General features: G+C 39.8%; 2 protein-coding genes across 17 annotated transcripts in view; one reads left to right on the forward strand and one right to left on the reverse strand.

Annotated features, from left to right (window-relative positions):
• Window positions 1-26,184, forward strand: part of CACNA2D3 (calcium voltage-gated channel auxiliary subunit alpha2delta 3) — an 839,197-nt gene that overhangs the window by 714,716 nt on the left and 98,297 nt on the right. The gene's annotated exons all lie outside the window — the stretch shown is intronic.
• On the reverse strand, window positions 9,426-19,210 carry LRTM1 (leucine rich repeats and transmembrane domains 1). Its single transcript, XM_039480716.1, has 3 exons — window positions 19,026-19,210; window positions 16,956-17,552; window positions 9,426-9,859 (listed from the first exon to the last, which is right to left on the reverse strand). Exons 1-3 carry the CDS (start codon window positions 19,030-19,032, stop codon window positions 9,426-9,428), a joined length of 1,038 nt encoding a protein of 345 aa, XP_039336650.1. The 5' UTR covers window positions 19,033-19,210.

A 26,184-nucleotide genomic window follows, 5' to 3' on the forward strand; every position in this document is an offset into this window, starting at 1 on the left:
TTGCTATTGGACATTTATATTTGAATGTCAACATTAATCACCGTATCACATGGAAAGCACTAGATGGACACTGCATGCAGACAAAACTTCATGCAATCCCTACATTACTGTTTTAAGTCAGAGTAACATGTTCACAAACACGTTTTAAAAGCATCAGAGCCCTTACTTGTCAGGTAAGAATTTTAGTCTCTGAATACAAGCAAGCCCTGATTGTATGTCCAATTAACTGAAAGTCCAACTTAACTAAAGGTGGGTTATGTTCCCCCCCAACCTGTGTGGGCCCAGTTCCATAACAGAGCTGAATAAAAGAGCCTTTTGGTCTGAAGATTTCTCCTAGCCCAGTGTAATCAGGAGAGGAGACGGAAACCCTACCCTCCAAAACCTACCCTTCAAGCAGGGTATGTACCTCCTTATCAGCAAATGGTGGTTAGTGAGGAGAGACATCCAAGTATCTCCAGGTATGTCCAGTAATGCCCCCTTTCTGCTGGAGATACATCGAGAGTGCTGATTGTAACTCTGATTGTTCATAACTCTTGAGGTTTTACTGTATATGTAAAAGAGAAGACTTGTGTATCTTGTCCTAAGGGACAGATTCTGCCACTCATGGACATGTTAATTAATAGTTTACTTCTCAAATACAACTTTTCAAAACAATAACAGTAGTCAGGCATCAAGTTACTACTCAGATTCAGTGAGGACGACAGAATCTGGCCCAAATCTTTGGATGCTGCAATGATTTTCCCACTACAAAGAAGCAAAAGTTAAAAAGAGAAGGGTAGATACTCTTTACCTGGTGCTACTCTGATTAATTTCTTTACACAGTATATTATCTTTCTATAGGCATGTGGTATTTAAAGTTCTACGGAATCTGTCATTCAAGTATCACATAATAACAAGCCACATTTAGCAGGTGTATTTAATTCCATAGTAGTTGATGTCAGAGCACAAGGACACAATGAGTATTGGGTTGCTCACTATTCTTTGCCATGGAAATAAAAATAGACTAAAGTTTTGCAAAGCTAGAAACGTTATTCTTTAGTGTCAATGCTGCAGTGCACAAGGAAAAGTCATATTGACTGTGACAACAATTTTTTGTATATATCCTTTTTATACTTACCCACTGATATATAGTGGTGCTGATAGAAAGATTTCATGTAAATGAACATGTTGTAATGGCTTTCTAGAATTAAGGGAATCCATTAATACAATTTATTTATATTAAAACTATTGATTCTTTTAAAGTATTTTCAGGACTTTTTTGAATATATGTTTGCTTGTTTACAATATAAAGTTGAAAAGTATCAAGCCATTTTATAAATTAAAAGTAGGAGAATGAAACTAATTTTATAAATTAAAAGTAGGAGAATGAAACTAAAGGTAGCCTAGCAACAGCTCTTTTCTCTGACAATTTCATTGCATATTCCCTATCTCACAACAACACTATATTATGCAAACATATAATATGGTTTTCACACCTTTAAATAAATCATCCCATATAAAAACTGAACAAGGGCATTTCCCCTTTCAAATATTTAACTTTTCAAAGAGGATCTTTTAATAACTTAGAATAGAGGAAATGCAATTAATAAATAAATAAAGTAAAATAGGCTACTGTTTAAAAATCTCAACAGATCAGCTCATAAACATGCTCCATCATTTTATCTCCAAACCTTTGTTAGCCACTACTTTTTCTCTACAGTCTCCTAATCAGTCACCTTCAGAGTTATACTTTCAGTGCTAAATCACTGCTTCCTATATTTTAATTCTAACCTGGTGCTTTGTGTTGGTAGTCACCCAGAGGTAGGCAAGTCTACTTGAACTCATGGACAGGTCATGTTTTTGTTTGATTCTTTCATAGACCTCCCAGCATCACCTCACCCCTTTGCTCACTTTCTATTTTCACATGCTCATCATTTATACAAAGTCATTACAATGGTTCAAAATTAAAGAAAGTCAGTTAAAGGATATAAAATCCCTTAGATAATTTGAATGACCCCACCTAGTAGATGTTGGTCTTTTAGCCAGATCCCCTCTGTCATAAACAATTAAGAAGGAGGTGGCAACAGCTGTATTTCAGGCTTAAGTTTCAAGCCTGGAGCACACCATGATTTTGGGAATCTCCATTTTTGGGACACTTTAAAGGGGCCTGATTTCAGTGAACACCGACTCTCTAAAAACCATGCCCCTTTCAGGTGTCACAAGTTGGACACTCAAAAATGGAGGCATTCAAAATCATGAGTCACTTTTGAAAGTGACAGTCTTTATGGTGCTGGTCATATGTGTATTCAAACTCCTATGTTCAGGTCCTTGTGAATAAATCAGCACATAAAGACTTATACATTGAAATCAAACTCTGATTACATGTCAGCTGTCCAAGACTATCTAAGACTCTTGGTTAACCAAGCTTCAGGTAAGTAAGGTTTGACTGTATTGCGATATGGGAATATTCCAGGTTACCTGTTAGTATTTAGCTACCCATTCTTAGGTTTGTGAAAAATTCTGTTCTTCAGTCAGTTATCTCAGGACTCAGTTAGACTCAGTCAATGACATTTTAACGCCTTGGGTTCAGATTTTTAAAAGTGTGTACCCAGTGTGACATGTGCATGTGCCTGTAAGCATATGCTTTGGGAGTTTTGCAAATGAAAAGTCTCAACACAAACTTTTACAGATATGAGCCTTGTAAATTAAATCATTATCTTCAACAGGTTAACACTCTGTAAGTACCAGTTATCTTTAGGAATTAAGTATATTGTAAATGCCTCCCACATAGTCAAGTATTTCCTCCATTCTATTGCACTTTGGTATATTAAGTTAAAGTATTAGATAGGATAAAGCATCTATTAATTGTTCATAAACTATTGTGTACTGTTCAGGTTACCCACTCTTTTACCTGCCACTACTTTGAATGTGATTACAACCATGCAATGTGCTTAAAAGGAATAGCCCCACCTATAAAAAGTTATCTCTTAGTAGTAGTGTTTAAGGGAAAACAAACATGCCATTGCACTGAAACACCATTCAAAGGTTCTAAGTTTCTAAAATATATGCTTTTCTCATCAGTCAAGACAGCAATTTACTTAATCTTTACTCCAGTTTGTAAGCCTCTGAACATTATAATCAGTAGTAATGCTTAGTAAATCCCTTGCACTGTCCCTGCATGCTTTAGTGGAAATCACAGTTAGTTTATATTTTTCCAAAGGGCCTAATACATTTTTCATATTCTCTTCATATTCATAAATCTAATATTGAAATGCATACTAATGGCTTCAGTAAAAAGCAGAATGTATATTCAGTGTTCAAGGCATTCGCATGCACACACTCTCAGTTCACTTTGTCATTTAGAAATGATGCCTTTATCTGATAGCACAGTTCTTGAGGGGTATATTTATCTGTTAATGTAATCATAATTTCTGAGCGTAAGTGCCTTGGTTGCGTAATCCATCTATTTAATTCTATAGCACTCATCACCTAGAATCCAAGTGCTGCACAGGTAGAGTAGATCTGTGTGATGATAGGTATCGTGAACTTCAAAGAGGATTTTGCTCCTCACTCTTGGCCAGTTGTGTTAGGCTGTTCTTTTTTAAAAGTGTAGCTAACGTGGGAAAGTTTAGCAGATGTGTGGATCTAATAGCAGATTCTAGAGGTTTTTCCCAAAGGACATTGCTGCCAACCAAATAATTCCTTGATTACATTACATGGCAGAGAATCTGGACTGGTTTTATGAAATTAAGATAATGCTGCCTTGGTTTGAATTTTAAGCAATTTGTTGTTTGTTTCTCTGCAGTTATGAGGATAATAAATAAATTCATCATAAATTAAATACTGTGGATTAGCTAGTTTATCCCCTTTCTTGAAAAACCTTTTACTTCCAAAAATGCACAGGATTTGCAGATTCTCATTCCCTCCTTGAAGCAAGAATGGCAGTCTTGATTAAGAAACTTAGCTTGCAGTATCCACAAAGGCAAGAAGAAGTCCATGGAAAACTCTGGCCCCAAATCTGTCGATCCCCTCTCTAATCATGCAGAGCTGACCACAGGCTCAACCCCTGTTGGTAACATGCTGTAGTCATGTACTTTGCTGTCACTGAATCATCTGTCCCTTCCTCCATGATGGGTCAATGTAGAGTTGCCAGTTTTGGTTGGTTGTATTCCTGGAGATTTCATCACATGACATAATCTTTAAAGATTAATCTTCAGTTCCTGGAGACTCCAGGTCAATCCTGGATGGTTGGCAACCCTAGGTCAATGCCACATCCAGGTGATTATTGTTGCTGGCTGCCTTACCAGGGAGCTTGCAGTCATATTTCAGGTAACACACAACCAGAAAATACCAAGAATCTTGTGTGAATGTTATTAATATGACCTTTCCAGCCCTGTTTTGCAGATTAAAGAGGTTCAAATAAGCATACTTTTTCAATGCTGAACTAAAGGGAGCCTCTGTACTTTTGTCACCTGGCCAGCAGCAAAGAGGAGGTTATTATGATGCAAACAATGGTGTTTTATTTTGTTAATGTTGCAAATGAAAGATACACGATGTATAATGTAGTTAAGCTGCCTATTTTAAAAAACAGGGAGGGGCGTCCTCTCTCTGATTGGAAGTGGGATCACTTTGGGGTAATGAAGTTTAAATTTTTATCATCTTTCTGCAAGTTTTGGATGGAAAGACTTGCATACAGCACTCAATACTTATACTATATAACCATTAATGGGCTTTTTCTGCAGAGAACAAAGTGAAATCTGTGTGGTTTTATCTCCTATTCTAGATTGGGAACAAATTTGCAAGTAGGACCACTTTCTTCATCTCCATTTTCCATGTATCGATTCTGAAAACTAAGTGACAAGGTGACCCCTATTTGAAAGATAAGAATAGTACAATCCATTTCTTTTAGCTGTCTTTCCAAATGGCAGACAGTGAACAAGCTATCCTGATGTTTTCAGGAATAAAGGGGCTCTTCCAGAGTTTACGGGGGAAACACTGTGTTTATAGAAATACTCTACGTTGCATTGTTGAAACTGTTTGTCAATGACCTTTACTGGCAAAATAAAGCTGTGCAAATAACTCATTATTTCAGCAGCAGATGTCCATATCTTTGCAAATTAAGGCCATTTCTGTAGGGAATCCCTGGATTCAGCAGTATACAATGAGCAGCTAAAAATAATCTGTAAGGCGTTTGAAAATTATCCCTTATGAACTGCAGTGGTTGTGAAAGATAATTTGTGGTTCTCACAGAATACTCAGCAAATTGTGTCTTTCATCTGAATTTTATTTTTACAGATAAACATTACATTTTTCATATTGCAAAATTGTAAGTTTGCATTTGTTAATTTAAATGATTGGCTCTCTATTTTTCTCTGTTGAGACTCTGTTGACATTTAAAACATTAGTAAACATTATCATCTTAAATGGCTGTTTGTGGCAACCGTGGGCTAAATTTATAAATGTATTCAATTTTATCAAAGCATAATGTGATGTTTCTGCATTTTTTGAACATATAGCATGTTAATGACACATTTAGTATGGGTTGGCCTACTCCAGTCATACAAAGAAATGCATTAATGGAAGTAAGAAATATCTTGCTTTATGGCAGAATTTCACATGGAATTAAGGCCTGAAAATGCCAAAAGCAGCTTAAAGGTAACCTAAAAAAATATTTTAAAATCATTTTTGTGTCGTTTTTTGCTTCTTTAGGAAGAGAGTCTAAAAGGTTTTGGTAGGTTGGTTTGAGTTTTTTTAAGGAGTGAGCAGAGGGTATTTGTACTTAAAGTGCCATAGCTGAGTCCCAGGTTACTGGGAGCAGTGTCAGTGAAATCCTGGCTCCACTGAAGTCAGTTGGAGCTTTAGCATTTTTCACATTTGCATCTGCCATCTAATTGCATGGGTGCGCTGGGCCCTAAATTTGGGTTGTGTGTATGTGTTCCCCAGCTCCGTTGTAATTCCCACAGGTAAAAGGCCTTTGACTTTGGTTTGGCACTGAGGCTTTTGATTTAGTGCATAGATGGTAAAATTCCATCCAATACCCTTGCATCACTACCCTAGCTAAAAAAAAATAATCCTTTTTTGGGAGGGGAGGGGTTACAAAATGCTAATTCTGAAAATAAAATCCAAGCTAGAAAATTTAGACATATATATTATAATAATCTAATACTGGATTTAAATGGTGCAGTGAACTTCCTAGCCAAATATTTTATTTGAAAAAATGCTTCTGCAGTTTAAGAATATCCTTTCCCTTCTGGTTCTCTGGTGTTGAGGATTTTGTGGCTGCAACATCCTCTTACAGCAAACTTTCTGCTTCTGGATCCCTCTTCTAGGATTGATCCTACAGGGAATCTAGCCAGACAGAAGAGAAAGAATAACAACATACAAACACACAATTGTATTGGCAAAAACAACGAGGAGTCCTGTGGCACCTTAGAGACTAACACAATTTTTAGGGCATAAGCTTTCATGGGCTAAAACCCACTTCATCAGATGCATGGAGTGGAAAATACAGTAGGCAGGTATAAATACACAGCACATGAAACGATGGGATTTGCCTTACCAAGTTGAGGGGTCAGTGCAGGGGCGGCTCTAGAAATTCTGCCGCCCCAAGCAGGGTGGCGCGCCGCGCCGCTCGCACCGCCCTTCCCCGGTCCCGCGGCTGGGACAAAAGTGCCTGTGGACGGTCCCGTGGTCCCGCGGCTCCGGTGGAGCATCCGCAGGCATGCCTGCGGGAGCTCCGTCCGAGCTGCGGGACCAGCGCACCCGCCACAGTCATGCCTGCGGGAGCTCAAGCGGAGCCGCGGGAAGAGGGGACCCTCCGCAGTCATGCCTGCGGCAGGTCCGCTCGTCCCGGGGCTTCGGTGGACCTCCCGCAGGCATAACTGCGGAAGGTCCGCCGGAGCCAAATGCCGCCCTGCCAGGACAATGCCGCCCCACGCGCCTGCTTGGCGCGCTGGGGTCTGGAGCCGGCCCTGGGTCAGTGCTAACAAGCCAATTCAATTAAGGTGAATGTGGGCTATTCTCAACAGTTGACAAGAAGGGGTGAATACCAAGGGAGGAAAAACCACTTTTGTAGTGCTAATGAGGCCAGTGTAATCAAGGTGGCCCACAAGATTTCAACAATTTCCACCCCACCATCAACCTCAGCGTGGACCAGTCCACACAAGAAATCCACTTCCTGGACACTACAGTGCAAATAAGCGATGGTCACATAAACACCACCCTATACCAGAAACCTAATGACCACTACACTTACCTACATGCCTCTAGCTTTCATCCAGACCACATCACACGATCCATTGTCTACAGCCAAACTCTAAGATACAACCACATTTGCCTCAATCCCTCAGACAGAGACAAACACCTACAGGATCTCTATCAAGCATTCTTAAAACTACAGTACCCACATGGTGAAGTGAAGAAACAGATTGATATAGCCAGAAGGGTACCCAGAAGTCCCTACTATAGGACAGGCCCAACAAAGAAAGTAACAGAACACCACTAGCCATCACCTACAGCCCTCAACTAAAACCTTTCCAGTGCATCATCAAGAATTGGGAGACAGCCCAGTCCTCGTTTACGGACAGCCCCCCAACCTAAAGCAAATACTCACCAGGAACTACACACCACACAACAAAAACACTAACCCAGGAACCAATCTCTGCAACAAACCCTGTTGCCAACTCTGTCCACATATCTATTCAAGGGACACCATCATAGGACCTAACCACATCAGCTACACCATCAGGGGCTCGTTCACCTGCACATCTACTAATGTGATATATGCCATCATTTGCCAGCAATGCCCCTCTGCCATGTACATTGGCCAAACCAGTCAGTCTCTACACAAAAGAATAAATGGACACAAATCAGACATCTAGAATTATAACATTAAAAAATCAGTAGGAGAACATTTCAATCTCCCTGGACACTCAATAATAGACTTAAAAGTAGCAATTCTTCAACAAAAAAACTTCAGAAATAGACTCCAACGAGAAACTGCGGAACTGGAATTAATTTGCAAACTGAACACCATCAAATTAGGCCTGAATAAAGACTGGGAGTGGATGGGTCACTACAAAAACTAATTTCCCTCTGATGATACTTACACCTTCTTGTCAACTGTTGGAATGGGCCACCTTGATTACATTGGCCTCATTAGCACAACAAAAGTGATTTTTCCTCCCTTGTTATTCACCCTTTCTTGTCAACTGTTGAGAATAGCCCACTTCCACCTTAATTGAATTGGCTCATTAGCACTGATCCCCTACTTGGTAAGGCAATTCCAGTCTTTTCATGTGCTGTGTATTTATACCTGCCTACTGTATTTTCCACTCCATGCATCTGATGAAGTGGGTTTTAGCCCATGAAAGCTTATGCCCCAAAAAATTTGTTAGTCTCTAAGGTGCCACAAGGACTCCTTGTTGTTTTTGCTGATGCAGACTAACACGGCTACCACTCTGAAACCTGACAATTGTATTGGTTTCAGTACCAAATCCATTATTTTATTCCTGTTCTGAGAGTTGCCACATGGAAGTTTTATGAATTAGGACCATCAGAAGTGTCTGTGGTGGTTGTGTATTAGTCCTTTGTTAAGGAAGTAAGTGTTTATATGTTTATATTTTATTTTTTGCCTCTGTCAATGCCCTTTCTCAAATCCTTGTATCAGAATGCCACAGTGCCCTCATGTTAACTATTCCTCCTTCACTTCCATCTTTCCCACTCCTCTTTACTGTTCCCCAAGTAAGAAAAGAAAGATATTTCTGTCTCTGGATATGGCCTAGAAGTGAACTGCTATAGCTAATTTTGGATTTTCCATCTCATAAACTACCTCATGGATGCAATATTAAAATGGTTTATCTAGTAGAGCAGGTCGAATAGTGGAAAAAATGTGCTTGCAAATAATTTATTTTGAAAAAATTGTTGGGTCAGTTACTTTCAGTGAATAATTTGGCCAGTTCTACTACTATCTAGTATGACCTGTACTTAGAGGTTACTATTCTGCCATATATTCCTTAGGTACATATTAGGCAAGTTTTACCAAGCCACTTAAAATTGCTTTGCATTTTCCATACCAGAAATCTCACTTGTGATGGCTAGTGACTGTCTATAATTGCCATGTATTGTACTAATGTTACACAGCGACTAGTTCATGTAGAATTGAATATTTTAAAGTGGTTACATGAAGATTTAATTAATCTTAAACTCACATCCTCATGTAATACTTCAGAATGTATGCATGCACAAAACATAAATAATATATTTATTTCCTCTATTTAACCTCTCAACATAAATTGCTACCCAGGCATGAATGTCTACTTTACAGAAACTGTTTTAATGTGAAAAATCAAAATACAGGAGTAACAAGTAAATCAATCCTACTTGACACTAAGCTTCTCATTGAAACGAGGAGTCTTACTTGAGTGAAACCAAAGACCAAAAGTAACTTAAGCCAAGGAACTATCAAATGGCTCTTTTTCTTCAGGACTCCCCAGCTCTGTTACTGGGGCCAAGTGTTCTCTGTGGTATTTAGCAGTAATTGCAGCATAGGCACAACCATACACAGCAGCTGCCAACATCATTAGACACACGATTCCACAGACAACTCCAGTTATTACTACAGTGGCGATTGCATGACGCAAACTAACTGGCCTTGGCTTCGGTTTAGGTTCGCAGTCTGAATGGCTACTTTCTCCATTTTCATTGTGATGAATGTGCTTCAGAGAACTTCTGTGCTCAGAGCTGTGGTGATGAATATTAGCCAGATGAACCTGAGCCGCTGTGGGAGGGCATGTCCCGTACATCTCATAAGGAACTTTGAGGAGGTCCTTTCCCTTCCGATTTTCTGGTGTTGAGCATATAATGCCATCACTTATTCCTCCTGAAAAGAACATATTAAAATCTTGAGTTCTTTGGCTTTCTGAATTTTCTGTATGTAAAAACTAAATGAAGCCCAATGGAATTTATAAACTGCTTCATTTTTGTACTTTTAAAGCATTTACAGCCATATATTATTTTGTGTATATTTCCAGTTAGTTAAAGACTAGGATTATAACACTTTTATATACTCAAATAAGCAATTACTTGTAACCAGTAATTAATTAGGAGTAAACTTACCTGTACTTTATCAATGTTTATATTAAAACAAAACAACCTCCACCCCCCACCTCGCGCGCACACCCAGTAGTATAAAAATAGGCAGATATAAAGCCATAAATGAAAACAAAGATTTATTGTTACCAGGTACAGTCTTACCACTACTTTTTAATAAACATAAATGGAAACAATATGTCTTCTGTAAACATTTCCTATTAGCATTCACAGTAGGGATGGTTCTGGCACTATGTGCTAACATTTGCCATGAAGCAAATTGTGAAAATAAAATATTCTATATGCCCTGATTTTTTCTGCATAGTTTATAAAAGCATGATACCATTCACATTACATGCCAAAACCAATATTCTCCATACAAAAGTTAGAAAAATAAAGCAGTTGAAATTTCTAATTTCAAACTTGTCCGTACAGCACATCCTGTGTATTTTATTATAGACTCATAGATTTTAAGACCAGAAGGAATCATTCTGATCATCTAGTCTGACCTGCACATCACAGGCCATACAACCTCAACCACCCACTCCTGTAATAGATCCATAACTTCTGGCTGAGTTACTGAAGTCCTCAAATCATGATTTAAAGACTTCAAGTTACAGAGAATCCACCATCTACACTAGTTTAAACCTGCAAGTGACCCATGCCCCATGCAGCCTTTAGGGCTGGTTCCTGCTCTTTGCTGAATTGGTGAATTTGGTGTGGGGGGAATGGAGTAAGGAGCCTTTTCACTTCTGCTCAAGCAGTGGGGCAGGATCAGTCCCTAGTGCATTAGAGCACATATGTATCAGAGTTCAGCTCCCTTACCATCCCACATATCATGGCCCCATAGCTACTGGTTAGAGCTAGAACCATTGTATATTTTCATGTTTGCGTAATTCAAAAGTAACTGAATCAAGTCAGTTCAAATTTCCTCTCCCTTTGTGGCCAGACATGGAAATTTTAATCTTAAAAAGAAATTGTTTTAGAAGGTGGTGAGTTAAGATGCGCCCAAACCAAATTCCTAAGGCCACCTTCCCCACAAATACTGGCCATGTTCCAAGATGAATCAGAGCCTAGCAGCTGAATCCCTGATCTGTAACAGGTCAAACCAAAAGCCTGGATCCAAAGACTTCCAAACATGGACATTTTCAGTGTGGATATGGCTGAAGATCCAAATTCTGCAGCTCTGATCCTTCCATGGTTATGAGTGACTGAAAAGGGTGTGTTGGAATGGAAAACTAGAATTCTACCTTGACTAAAACATTCTCTATAATTAAGTATATGCAACAAGAATCAATTGCTTGAGTTGCCTTCAGTTCAAGAAATATTTTATTCTTCTTCTAGTGAGGGTCCCTATCTGTATTCCACTGGGGGTTATGTGCAAGCGCCTGGAGCTTTTCAAAGTAGTTATGTCCATTGGTCCATGCATGCACACTTGCACTGCCTTATGGTTTCGCCCAAGATGATAAAGGGGGGGCAGACCGACCACAACTTCAGTACCTTCTCACCACCGCATGGTCCGAGACAGAGCTTCTGCTGTCCTCTTGTCCTTAGTGATGCATTTTCCAAAGTTTTTAGAAAAACTGTTTTTATTTTTATATTTCATATCTTCAGTTTTTTTGTAGTGAGTTTATTCTTTTTAGAAGTTTTGTAGATTTAAGAGCTGGAGATGTTGCTTCAGCGGTTAACTGCCAAACAATCCCCAACTCACTCTACCCCCTACAGCACCCAGGTCTCCGTACCATATATAGTCAAGATTTTTGCTGTTTCTGTAGTAATTTTCTTGTTTCTAAAAGTTTGGTATGATTAAGGACTTGGGATGGTGCTTCAGCATTTTCTGCCAAACAATCCCCCCCGTCCAGCAACCGGTACTAGGTATTGGATTATGCCAAAGAGGCCAGGATTCAAAGTCGGTGCTTTCTGCCCTTGCTTGTTTTCCCTCAGCAATGAGTACTGCCTGTACTGTTTGGGGGAAGTCCACACCGTGTCCAGATGCAGTATCTGCCTCTCCTTCCCTGCTCATCCATGGGAAGGCAGAGTCTTCCATCTTAAAAAGCACCTCATGCGAGTCACTATGGGGCTGCAGTCAGATCCTGGTCAGGAACCCCCACCCATACATTGGCCTGAACAATCCAAGAGCGTGTCTCCTACCATAGACCCTCAGTTCAGGACCTAGTCGTGAGTCATGGGAACATGCACATAAGCATGACAGTAAGTCTTTCTCCAGGTCTAAGAAAGATGCTGTGCTGTCCACAAGTTCCACCACGGAGCAGCACCACGTTCCAAGGCCCACAAGAGCAACTAAATGTTGCTCACCAGACCCACTAGTTCCAGACCCACAAACCCCTCCTGCATCGGCATCATTGGTCCAGAGATGGATCCCTTTACTGGCCCCAGTTCTATCCATAGACTGGGAGCTGTTGATTCAAAGAGACTCGAAAATCCTCCTGGACCTCATCAACTGTCCTCCCCTGGAAAGGATGAGGTCTCCATGTGTTCCAGAACTCTTGCCTTCTAAGAGAGCCCCATCCACTGTTTCAAATCTGCCACCTTCTGGCTGAATTCCTACAACACACCCCGTTCCATTGGCACCACCATTTGCATAGGACTCTGGTTCCTCTGAGTTTGAGGATCCAGATGTTACGCATGTTCGCTGACATACCTATCAGAAGGTCCCAATGGCACCATGGCAATACCCTATCTTAGCTCAGCCCTGGAGCCACTGATACTCAACCCCTTGGGCACCACTGGTTGGTCATATTGGAGCTCATCACCCCAGTTCTACCATCTGTGAGCCTCCACAGAAATGCCCAAAGACCCACAGATCCCATCCACCTGTTTTGACAATGAAGTCATCTGCACAACATGCCCAGTCTTTGCTAAGCGATATTTCTGAGTGCAACTAGAGAGCCATCAACCACTTTGCACTCCAACGGTCTGACTAGCCACCCCTTTTGGGTGCCATCTCAAACTCTTTCTGCCAGCATGGAGAGCGATAACAACAGACAAAGTGGGTCCTGGGTGTCATTCGACATGGCTATACCATTGAGTTAGTGACTCTGCCTCTTCCACATCCCCTGTGCTGATCCCATGCCAGGGATCACTCTCACAACAGTATTCTTACCCTAGAGGTGGACTCCCTCCTGCAGAGAGGCGCAATGGAGCCTTTCAAGTATTCAGACTGTTTTCTGGTACGCAAGAAGGGGAGATTAGACCAGTCTTGCATCTCAGATGCCTCAACTGTTCCATTCGCTAGCCAAAGTTCTTCATGGTCACTGAATCAACTACACCTTTCCTCCCTTACCACTCTTGTCACGTGTCCTTCAGAAACTCCAGTTGGAAAGGGCCATGGTCATCTCGATTGCTCCGTTCTGGGCTTGCCAGTTCTGGTTTCCTCTTCTTCTCCTCTCCTACTCCTGACATTTCCGGGAGTGCTCACAGAACATAGCAACAGACTCTGGCACCCCAATCCATGGACGCTTCACCGGACAACTTGGTTTTTGGGTGGATGCCTCCACTAGCACAGGAGTGTTCGTTGGCAGTATGAGATGTCCTCTCCAATGGCAGAAAGAACTCCACAAGACAATCCTACCAAGCCAAAAGGGTGCGTTTCACTTCTTGGGCCCAACAGACAGGTCTTTCCTCCGAGGCTCTGGGCATCCCAATGCTCTTAGATCAGTGGTTCTCCAACTTATTCCGGCTCCCTTCTTTATGTCTGTAGTCATTTACCGCCCCCTCCTCCCCTCCAAGTACATATACCCTTCAGCTCTCTTTGGCCCTTCAGCATTAGCTGTCCACCTCAGAGAGCCAGCAGGCATTTCCCTCTGCTTCTCCCAGCCTTCAGCTCTCTCTGATCGTGGCTGTTGGGCCTGGGGAAACTTGTAGGTGACCTCCTGACTGCCTTCGTACCTTCTGCTTTCACCAGCAGGCTTCACTGCTCAATGAGGGAACTCTCACTGCTCCGCTGTTAGGGGCATCCCCTCCTCTGAGTGCTCTTTATTCTCAGAACTCTTTCTTCCTTTCTAAACTCTATCAGTGTTCTGGACTCTCAGTTCTGAACTCTCATTTATAACTCCCTGCAGCCACCCCCACCCACCTTGTTACATCAAGCTAGGATGCACTTGACTGGAACACAAGCGCTGAGCCCAGTTTCATTTAAGGGGCCAGCTACCCTGTTATAGGAACATAACTCATTTTGGTTAGTATAAGTCACAGAAGAATAATACTAGAGGAATATTAGAGTACAGAATATCTAGACTTCTTCCAACACTGGCTGTTAAAACGGGTTTGTGTGTTTCATTTCACTTCGTTTTTTGCAATTTGGACAAATTTGTGTAAAGCAAAGGTGAGACAAGAAAAAAAAAGCACTGAATTGCCAAACAATGGCTGTGTTTCAGAGATAAACTAAAGAAGCTGTGCTGCTGGCATAGTAATTAAGATAATCTGATATGCTTATCTTGGATCATTACCTTCCATTGCATACAGAATTCACAACCCCTGCTAAAATTTGTTCTGGGGAATAGGTCCAGCAAAAATTAACAAAAGCCTGGGGGCTGAAAGAAATAACTTAATATTTTAACAGTCTAGAAAGTAGTATGATTTTAACCCCGGGGATAAAGCCTTTAGGAGACTAATTTTTATCAGTTAAATTACAGACCCACTCTTTCATCTCAGCCCATTGACTATTTTGATAAATTGCACATATTACTGGCTTAAAAGCTTGTTTAATTTTATTTATTATTTTCTATAACTAATACCACCTTCCACCTGTTATCTAGCCAAGTATTAGGCATCTTCTATTGATGAAACTTAATTAAATGTACATGTTTTAACATAGATCCAATGGACCAGATCCTTATCTGTGCCAGTGCTGATTCTAGAACAGATGACTCTGGAGATGCTATTACACCATCATTCCAGCTCCTCACTCCTAGAATGCCTGGGAGCTGTGCCTCCAGCACAATTTAGAACAGCTTCAAGTCCACTTTAAGTTGTGCCCAGCTGGAATGGCTTAACTTGTGCTGGAGATTCCCCTTATGCTAACCATTTCCTTCAGGTAGACAATAAATGCTGATTTCCATCTGTGCTGGGCATGCTAAGGAACTGGCCCAATGATTTGGCCACAACATAAAAAGAGAGATACTGTAAAAAGAAATATGTCTCTTCTCATGGCGGTAATTCCTGAAATAAAAATAAAACGTTGAGGTATGTGTGCAATTTAGTGATTACGTGTGGTATATTGTGGGTGACAGGATAGTAGCAAGAATTTCATGGTGAAACATTTGGAGACTTGACTATTTGTTACCAATTCACTAATTAGACATATAAATTGTCCAATTATATAAATTTCATTTTAACAAGGAAGTGTGCATATGAACTTTAAACATTTCTAGTAACCAACGTGTGAGGTTTTTAAGGCTATTCTTGCAAGGCTTAAAGTTATTCTTGCACAAACTCACTTAAAAGTTAATTAAAAGGAGAAATAAGGAGTGGAAATTAGTTGGTTAGTTCCACAGTAAGTCTTCTGTTTGTTGAATGATTAAAGCAACTCTATTTAGGCACAACAAAGGACAGTCTGTCATGGGTTATTTCCTTTCATTCTCATCTCTTCAGCCTTCCACCCTTCTGTGCACAAACCAAATCTCATCTTCAAGATTCCTGCCCACATAACTGAGTGAAGGCCATCAATGGATACTGAATAGCAATTGTGCTACAGAGGGCAAACAGAAGACACAGAGCATCTTCACATGAGCTGTTGCATTGTACCATGCCAATATACTGACCAACATACAGATAGGAAACCAAGGAAATATTTGTATCACATTCATGCATCAACATTTATTTTAGAGGAAATACGATTGTCTTGTTCTTTTGATTTCTCAAAAGTCTGACTAGCTCCCACAGCAATCAGGACCAGATCTTCCTTTAATGTTTAATACTTTTCACTGCCTACACTGCATATAAAACAGATACACTTAAAAAAACCCAAACATTTTAGAATTATAAATGTTTTCTTTTTCTTTTATCTAAATCATTTTGGATTCTAAAGCTGCTCAGAACAAAGCTTTGCAATGCCATTCAAAAGCAGAGCGAGACAACTTCTGACTTACAAAAACAGAGTTAAGTCTTATTCTCTTTTTATGTAGAATAACTAATGGATTTATAAATGGAAGAGATTAAATGCAGGTGGAGATATGGCCAAACAACTTTGTGCTGCTTTTAAACTACATAGAAAGTTCACTTTTTTCTTTACCATGGCATTGTGTATTTCTGGCATTATAAGTTTTAGCCCAGTGGTCAGGGCACTCAGCTGAAATGGGGCAGACCCAAGCTCAAGTCCCTACTAGAATGAATAATAATTTATACGAAAGGAAGCAGCTTCACCAGGAGACACTGAGAGAGACCTCTCCAGACTAGCCAATAGCCTGGTAGGCACTAACCTCGGGGGGTTCAAATCCCTGCTCCAAAGTGGAGATTCAAACCTGGTCTCCCACATCCCAGGCGAGTGCCCTAAGTACTGGGCAAAAAGTTATAAGGTGGGCACTGGCACCACAACCATTACCTCTTCTTCCTCTTTCTTTTTTTTTTTTAATTGAGCCTGATTAAAAAGTCTGGAAACAAAATGCTTTGGGTCAAACTACGTTTCCTTTGATTCGCCAATATTTATTTAAAAATTTGGATTCAGTTTAATCCAAATTGAGTTTATGTTCTTGAACTTCCAGCAGTCTGAAAAATCAGTTATTTGCCAAACTCTAGTCCAGAGCAGAGAAAGAGAGTTAAGTATGTGCTTACATGCTTTCTGGTATCAAAGCCATGGTAGCTCAGACAGGTCAAATATATGTTAAGCCATTTTCTTTACATTTTATCTAATAGAGAAAATTACTTACCTCTGTATAAAAAGCTCTCTAGCCACAGTTTAAGGCCAATGACATGACAAGTGCATTCCCATGGATTATTCTTGAAAAGAACAACTTTCAGATTTGGGAGGGATTCCAGCAGAATTCTGTCCAGTCTTTGAAGCTTGTTATACTTAACAGACAATAAAGTTATATTCCCTGTATTATTTCCTAGAGTTTGAGGCAAATTTAATATACTGTTGGAGGACAAATCCAGTTCTTTTAATTGAGGGAGGGAACTGAAAGTCTTGTTTTCTAGGTAATGAATCAAGTTCTTGGTTAGGTTTAGAACCTGTAGGTACCGTAGTCCTTGGAAAGCACCCGATGACAAATTTGAAACAGAATTATTAGATAAGTCTAAAATTTTGAGCAAAGGGGTTTCACTGAATGCATTTTGATTGATTCTCCAAATATGGTTATTCTGCAACTGTAATATTAGAGTTTCAGGAGGTACGTGGGAGGGAATTTCAACAAGTCCTTGATTCCTGCAGTCCACTGTCTTTGAAGTTTGATGACATAGGCACTTTTCGGGGCATCCACATACCATATGCATTAGTACAATGATACTTGAAACCAAAAGCAAGTCACCTGTACAAGAAGTAAAAGAAGTGATAATGTGGTGAAACTAATTTATAATCAGTGTGTTTTGGTAATACAAACATTGGTAGCATAGAGAAAAGATGTACATTTTGGTAATGGACAATAATGTACATTTGTTTCACAGTTTGGTACATCAGAATAGTATGAATCAGCCCTAGATAAAATTTTGGGAACCTAATATAATATAGACTAAAGACAATTTTTCTCTAGTTTCAAACTGAGCTACTTTCCATGGCTTTATCTGAAATGCAAATAACTTTTAGCAAGCTTAGCCATCAGCCCCTTGCCATAAAAATATGATGAATTTCTAGCTGCTCATAACCATAGGAATGAAACACTCCCATATAGTTCCCAAGGATATTAAATTGTAATGTTTATCTTTCTATGGTGATAGTGATTCTGAGCCACTGTATGTTAAAGTTGCAAGCACAGTCCCTGTTTACTTACTGTTTTGATTGCACGTTGCACCTTAAAGAATTAAGCTTGTGTTCTTTTAGAGAAAACAATAATCTTCAAAGGCTTCAGTACAGAGAATTCAACAACAGTTTCCAGTGAGCCAGATTTTTTTAAGGTCTGTTCTTTAAAATATCCACCCATATTTATGCTTATTAATTGAAATTCCCTTATCTGAATGCCAGCTGTACTTTCCAAAGATTTGAACATCTAGCCACTAAGCAAACATTTGTCAAGTACAGTTGTTAAAATGATAAATGAGGTCACAGGAGTACTCAATGATATTTAATATTTAAAATTATTATCTACTCCCATGGCTCCTGACAGTGATCCAGTTGGCTTTGACTGAAATAATAATACCTTGTACCTGTCATATGTGGTTAACGCTATTCCTTTAAAAACATCATGCTGCCTAAAGTTATGTTAATATGCATACAGTGGAATAATAAAGATATATTGGGGAGTCTTGGCTGCTGATCCCATATGAATTATTTTGGCTCCAGAGAATCAGAGCAATAGGTGGATAAATCCCTTTTAACATTGTCTTTGTGATGCATCGAATCATTAATATTATCTATTATTTCAAAGTAGAAAAGCTTCTAGTCAATTACTATTTAAAAGCCTTAGAAAATAAAGGGTACAGTGCATTAATGAGTAACAGGGAACACTATCTTAAAAGAACAACAGAATGAGATTTCAGTATTGAACATATTAAATCTGTAAATGAAAGGTTTGGATTTTTGTGACTACAATTTACCTTGCAAACACTTATTAATTAACACTCTAAATGAAATTGTATTTGTAAATGTTGCTACAATGCCTGAATTCTGTGTTCAAGAAGCATATTCTGTAGCATTATGCCGTTCTGCAACTGTTAGCTTCAGAAACAAGAAAAACAACTTAAACAATAACTTCCACTGTAAAATTAAAAATAGACACTGGTTGGCAAAGACAATATTTCTTTACAAAGCACTTCACTATAGGTCTAAAAAGTAAATTATAGCTCACCTTTCATGGTGGTTCTCTCGTTGTCCTGCTTGCAGAAGGTTTAGTCCAAGTTTAGTTAGAACAGTTATTTACACTATATTACAACTTGAAGTGTGTGTCAGGACTATGAACTAATCCAGTTTCCTTTATTCCTTCATTTTAGGAAACTGTAGTTTACAAAGGAGCTTTAACTATTTGTTCTAGTGAGTAACTCCATCAGCTTTGGTTGTTATTGCATTCATTTTTTCCCCTCAATAACACTTTTTTTTTTTACAGTCCACCTATTACTCTCAGAGTTTTTCTCTGCCTTTCTTATTCAGTCAACTGGCCCTGCAAAGAATGTCTGTCAACTCAAACTGGACAGCTGTAGTATACAAATCATGACCTGATAGCCTACCCTTTTCTATTATTTAATCTGCTTCAAATCCAAGGCACGAAAATAAGGCTGCCTTTTTAAAATCCAATGTAGTTTCTGAATTCTGTGGGATTATTAGCGATGCTGTGTCAATTCCTCCAGATCCAATGTCTCTGAACATGGATTCTAGTTTTCCTGGGTTGTGATTGGAGGCAATGGAGTGTGTAATAATACTAGGAATAGGCCTGCATGTTGATGACATGGTTTTGACAGTGCAGTTGTTTGCTCTTCTGGGGCTTATTCTTCTGACATCCATAGGGATTAGCTGTGCTGACAGGATTTTGTTGCATGGGAACACAGTGCTGGTGCCTTCCTCGGTGAGAATGGCAAACATATTTGTATGGATACTAAAAATATTGGACTGCTTTTTTCGCAAATGCGTTGACACTTTAAGTGACATTTGATTGAAAACTCATATTTCACATGGTAATATATTGACTTATCTCATTGTTAACTTCTTTAGAAATAAAATAACACTTCGCATTGTAGCATTTACCATAGTAAAAGGGCTAATGGCGTATGACTGCCATAGAATTAAAGCTGCGATAAGGTGTTCAAAGGAATGTGAAATCTGGTATAATGAGCTCCTTTAAGGTCACATGCTCACTTTAATACATCTGTTAGCTTTGTAGTGAAGAGGGGCCTTGAAACTGCACCATCAGAAAATGTCAAATCTCTCCAAATGCTGACCATACAATGTAACATTGTTAGGACCAAATTCTGCCTTTGGATGCACATGAACAGCTTGCAGTGAACTCAGCTACTAGTTTTATTTGTAATACTATGGGATGATGCAGAAAGTGCTTCAGCTTAATTTTTGGTATGTAAATTAATTAGCTTGAGCTTTCAGGAGATTGAGAGCCAAATTCTGCCTCTCCATTATTTATACAATAATTTGTAAACTAATTTCTAAAGTTCTGTCTTCTCTAGGAAGGAAGCACAGCAATCCACTCCCTAATTCTCCTACACAGCCTTTAATACTAAGGTTGTGCTCCAGTTGGAGTTAGGGTACTCCACTCTCCCAGTAGGAAAACACTTGATCAAAGAGGTGGGTCTTGCAATATGCTGTGAACATGGCAAAGGTTGGACTCAGTCTTGACTGTTTCAGAGGCTGGATCTGCAACCCAGACTCTTCACCAGGAAAGCTTTGGCCAAGGCCCCTTATAGGTGCATATGGGGCTCTTTCACTTGAAATGCCCCAAATGAATGCTGCCCTGAGACAGAGAGAGAGAGAGAATGAGAGCACACAATGGTCACAGATATGGACAGGGTTCAGCTCAATTTAGGACTTTATGGCAGAGGAGCGTGACGTTGAATTGGATAGGATCCTGTAATAGACTGCAAAGCACTTGTGTAGTATATTCTCATCAGTCGTTCTTCTTTAGAAGGTGGACCACTATAGGCTATATTAGCTGTAATTTCTAGGTAGCCTTCATGGGTATTACACTGGTCTTACCAGGAGTTGACAACAGCAGGAATTCATATGACCGACTCTTCTTACAGCAGTAAATGAAAACATTTCCTGGTCACGTGTATGCTGAAAAGGCTGGTTTGGCCTCTACTGCTATTGGACAAGTCTCTGCTCCTGGATGTCCTAACAGTTCATACATACACGGACCTGCCAATGATTCCAGTGGGCATTACCTAGGCATATGCAAGGGTAGAATTTGGCCCTGAGTTTGGAGAGGAGAGTTGGTATTGAAGATTCATTTCCAAAGTGAATGCTTTCCCCCACCCCACCCCAAATTATGGCACCTTAGAAATGTGGTAACTAAATAGAAATTGTTCAAGAAAGGTGAGGAAAAAATTGGAAAAATGAGAACTGTATAATACTTTGTTACTATATGGATGTACTTTGTTGAACTGTATCTGACATCAGTCAAGATAATCAAAGGAAAGTTGAACAGTGACTGACAATGTAGAGCAACTGACACTGTAAAGTAATCATAACTTTTTGTCCAGAGAATGGTACAGTTACTGCTATAGAGGACAGACTATAGTTTCTTACACCCTTGATGAATGACACACGTTGGTTCGAGATGAAAGACTAACAACACAGTGAAAAAGAATCCTATGAACGTGAGTCACATAGCACCACAGTAGCACTTAAATGCTCTGACTTTCCAAACGTGTTGAATTTAAAGGCCAGCAGTAGCGGCCTTTATATTAATACCAAACTATATAAAAGGTTAAAACAAAGGCTTCCAAACCTTAGTGCTCTAAGGTATTGCTATCTATCCCTCCCCCTGCAAATGCATGCACAAATGGAAGTAAATATTGGTTTAATAGTGACTAATTTTAATTAGGATTGACCTAGATGTAAATGGGGCTCCTACAAGCCACTGAAACACTCAGAGATGACGCTTTCAGCAGCCCTGCAAGCGACAAGTGTTCCACATCTCTGAGAATTATGTTTTGCTGTTTGAAGCTACAGCAGTTGGGAAGGCCCTTGCCTTAAGTGTTGCCTCACTGCATTTCCTGCAACAGAGGCCATTCCTCCATCCTTGACATATCCCATCCCTTGCATCAATGTTGACTGACATTAGGGCCCCCTCTAGGAACTCCTGACCTTGTTACAGGATACAGTCATTCTTCATGTTATTGTTTCCTGCTATGGCTCTGTTTTTTCTCAGTTTAAAAATTCTCCATGGATTTTAATAAAGTTTTCCCAAGGCTGATGAATTCAGTGTGTGTGTGTGTGTGTGTAAGAGGGCTTGCTATCCAGGTGTATTTCCTGTGCTCTTGTGTGAACTAACTTTGTGTGAACTAACAGAAGCTGTAAAGAATGCCTTTCAACTGCCTATCTTTGTCTGGGTAATCCTTTGCAGCTACAATTGTGTTATTTTTAGCACTCAACAAATTGAAAAGATGTTCACAGGACAAGGTCATTGAAAGTTAAGCACTGTGAGGTTCATTTCCAACAATAACACAGGACTTGTTTTATGTTCTCTGCATTGTGATATAAGAAGTTATTGCTTTTTTTAGTTGAATCTTCATGCCCCGTTCAACTTTGGAAACCTATGATTAAATGTTAATTTACCTTTCATGTGTGTGTATGTGTTTTCTTCCGTATATAGAAATCAGTGAAGATATGTATTTGTAAACTGAGTTTTTCCCACCCTATAATACATGTCTTACTCCTGTTTGTTAGTAGTAACTAACTCCTTTTGTTATGAGAGAAAAGTCTGATGTGGTGAAAATTGTTATACTGACTCAAGTAGAAATTTGCCAGAAACAGAGTAACCATGAAATCTGCTCTACTTCTCGGCACTTGAACATTAAGATTTCTTTCTCTTTTTTGATGTGGTGCAGCAACTGTTGTTGTAACCACTAAAGCTAACTTATGTCTTGCTGTACCAGGATATAACATGATGTTTCCCATCACAAATGTAAGGACAACCCAATAAACTAACACCCTCTATCCCTGCTCCCCCTTAGTGGGGGCACCTCACTGACCAATGATTAGAAGATAGTTTGTCACAGTTTTAGCCAAAAGCAGTTGATTTCTTCATATTCAGAAGGAGGAGTGTGCATGAGAATGGTTCTATTTATAGAGAAACACCCTGGATTTAAAGAGAATCTAGTGATAGGGAAATAATGTGAAGATAAACAAACAAATGTTTCAAATACTTTAAAGCAGTGGTTCTTAACCTGGGGTGCACCCACCCCCTGAGGGTGCGAGATGCCCTTTCTGGGGGTGCAAGACATGCCAGATTTTTTTAGAAGGTAAATCATCGAAAACACAAATTAAGCACAGGCACTTAAGTACAACTACTTTGTTTCATCAAACCTATGTATTTATTAACATTATACATTTTTAACGATTACTGTAATATACAAACAGAAATATATCTTGGTTTAAGAGGTGCGAGAACATATTTTTTAGGTTTAAGGAGTGCGAGAACATATTCTGATTTTTGATAAGGGATGCAAGAACATATTTTGAGAACCAAAGGGGTGCAGGCTGCAGTAAAGATTAAGAACCACTGCTTTAAAGCTACAGCATTCTGTTTCTAATACATTTTATATCAAGTACAGAAAGGCATTATTACCTATGAAATTTGCTCATAAACTGAATTACACAGTACTTTCTGGTGATTTCATTCTTGTACTTCCCTTCTGTTTTTGACATGGAATTGGCTAAAATAGCAACAGTTGCTTAACCTAGAAATTGTGTGAACATTAGATTTCCATTTTGCTAATGGATGATTTTAAACTAGTTAAACAAATAATGTTTGAGGGAACTGGGATTGTTTAGTCTGCAGAAGAGAAGAATGAGGGGGGATTTGATAGCTGCTTTCAACTACCTGAAAGGGGGTTCCAAAGAGGATGGATCTAGACTGTTCTCAGTGTACCTGATGACAGAACAAGGAGTAATGGTCTCAAGTTGCAGTAGGGGAGGTTTAGGTTGGATATTAGGAAAAAAAATTTCACTCAGAGAGTGGTGAAGCACTGGAATGGGTTACTTAGGGAGGTGGTGGAATCTCCTTCCTTAGAGGTTTTTAAGGTCAGGCTTGACAAAAGCCCTGGCTGGGATGATTTAGTTGGGAATTGGTCCTGCTTTGAGCAGGGGGTTGGACTAGATGACCTCCTGAGGTCCCTTCCAACCCTGAGATTCTATGATTCTATGATAATCTTGTCTTGGAAATCTCTGGTGCAATTCAAAGCAATACAGTCTCTTCATATTGGACTGGTGGACAAAATGCATGAATAATATCGAAACAGCCCACCCATCACCTCTTGCAAAATAAGCATGATATTGCTTCAGAAAACATAGTATTGTATCATGGGAGACTATCCCAGTCTTTCCTGGCTATGGGCCACATTCTGATACAAGAGGGTGAGCGCGTACAAAAAGCTCTTAGTTTCTGGGTCTGATGACAGTCCTGGTGCTCAAGGAGTGCGAGGACTCCACAAAACTTGTTCCCCGAGTGGAGCTAGGTTCCACAAAGAAGGCAAGAAGTAGGGGAAGGACCTACCATTTGCACATACCACTTTCCCACCTACCCACCAGAACAGATGGCCAAGCATCTGTGAGACACTCTTGTGACCCAGGAACCTCTTGATACCAACATAAAGAAGGCACAGAGGGTGGATACCAACATAAAGAAGGCACAGAGGGTTTTTCAGGGAATCCCTGGGTCAGTTATATGAATAATAATTCACTAAAAAGTGCCATGTAAGGTCTCTGCTGAAAGCTAGTAACACACTAGTTCTCATAACCATTACAAAATGTATGTACAAATATATAAGGAATTATTTACCTACACTGGACATTATGTTCTTAAGGTCTGTGAGTTAAAGCAGCTCACCAGGAGGTGGCAAATACTTTCCTTTTGGACAGGCAAGAGATGCTTATCTATCTGCCTATTTATATGCAAATTGAGCATTGCATACTTAACAATGTATACCGTTCTGCATAGTAAGCCCCCAACTCATCAAGATAGTAATTAACAAGAGGTCGCAAAATCTCCAGAAAGGAATACAAAGTAGGAGGGTGTCCTGTTTATGAATAAAGGTCAACGGACTGTTTTGATATATCTGGCGTTGCAAAGGAATACCTGTGAAATAAGCTGGTAATGGATTTGCTTCATAATGGGAAGTTGACAGCCAAGCCTGGCTGTAAGACACTGGAAGGATTTTGGATTAGCTTTTGCTCTTGTGACATAATAATGTGCTGTTAGTTAAGTTTAGGCTCTAGAGTGCATGTTAGGATTTTATTTTATATGTAACCCTTTGTTTCCAGTATTTCTGATTGCTATCATTTGAATCTCTGTTCTTAAATAAACCTATACTTGCTTTCTCTGTGAACTAATCTAAGTGCTGTGTGTTAAGCGGAAGTGCAACTGGTAAGTTGTGGGGCACTGTTCATTTGGGAACAGAGAATCTGGAATTCTGTGAGTGTCCAGTGGATCAGGGGCTGGGCATTCCAGGGAAATGCTTGGCGGACTTGAGGGTTGGAGTGTGCCTATAGCTAACCTGCAGAGGACAGCAGAGTCCAGTGGGCTGATAGGGAAGCGCTTGTGTGCCTGTGGCTGGTGGTGTCAGGGAGCTGACGCATGGTGGGCACAGACAAGGCTTCCTCATGCTAAGAGCAGCTGGTAGTGAGATGCCCCACAACCATGGGTTCCCTTGAGAACCATCACAACTCTGCCTGAGGCATAGTTTACTCATAAACTGCTAACCAGATGTATTTCCCAAGGTCCTTTATGTGTGTCTGCCCAGGCTGGCTAGAGAGGTGGATGCTCCTGATTGACTGGGCTGGGGGATGAGGAGAGTGGTACCAGCGAGGGATTGAGAATGTCAAACCTTGCCAGTGCCCCTGCTTGGTTACTGCATATCTTAAGGGAGACGATGTAAGATGCTGTTTAAGAGGCGACTCTTAGCTCCTTCTGATGGCAGTTACAATTTGTTCGGCTTTAACCCTTCAAGGGAGTGAAACAAAAGCTTTTTAATCAGATGGTGGAGAGCAAATCCGGGGATGGAAGTTATGGTTTTTCCACTTGGAAAACTGATTTTGGGGGCTGGATCAGCATTTTGGTCTTGCTTTTTGCCTTATTTTGCCTTCCTTTGGTTCTTGTTCATACAAACCGTAATTAACCCGTGTAACTCATTGCTAAAAAGATATCATTGAGGCCAGGAGCTTAGTAGGATTCAAATAAGATTTGGAAATGTATATAGCTAATGAGAGCATCTATTGGATAGGATAAAAAAATGTTTAAAAGGGATATAAATCTTCCCACTTCAGGCCATTAATTAACCACT

The sequence above is a fragment of the Mauremys reevesii genome, linkage group 7, assembly GCF_016161935.1.
Source record: "Mauremys reevesii isolate NIE-2019 linkage group 7, ASM1616193v1, whole genome shotgun sequence".
Taxonomy (NCBI): domain Eukaryota; kingdom Metazoa; phylum Chordata; order Testudines; family Geoemydidae; genus Mauremys; species Mauremys reevesii.

Coding starts and splice junctions, on each gene's coding strand:
- LRTM1 (XM_039480716.1), bottom strand. Junction 9,860..16,955: donor AGAGAGCTTTTTATACAGAG/GTAAGTAATTTT, acceptor TGTTCTTTTCAG/GAGGAATAAGTGATGGCATT.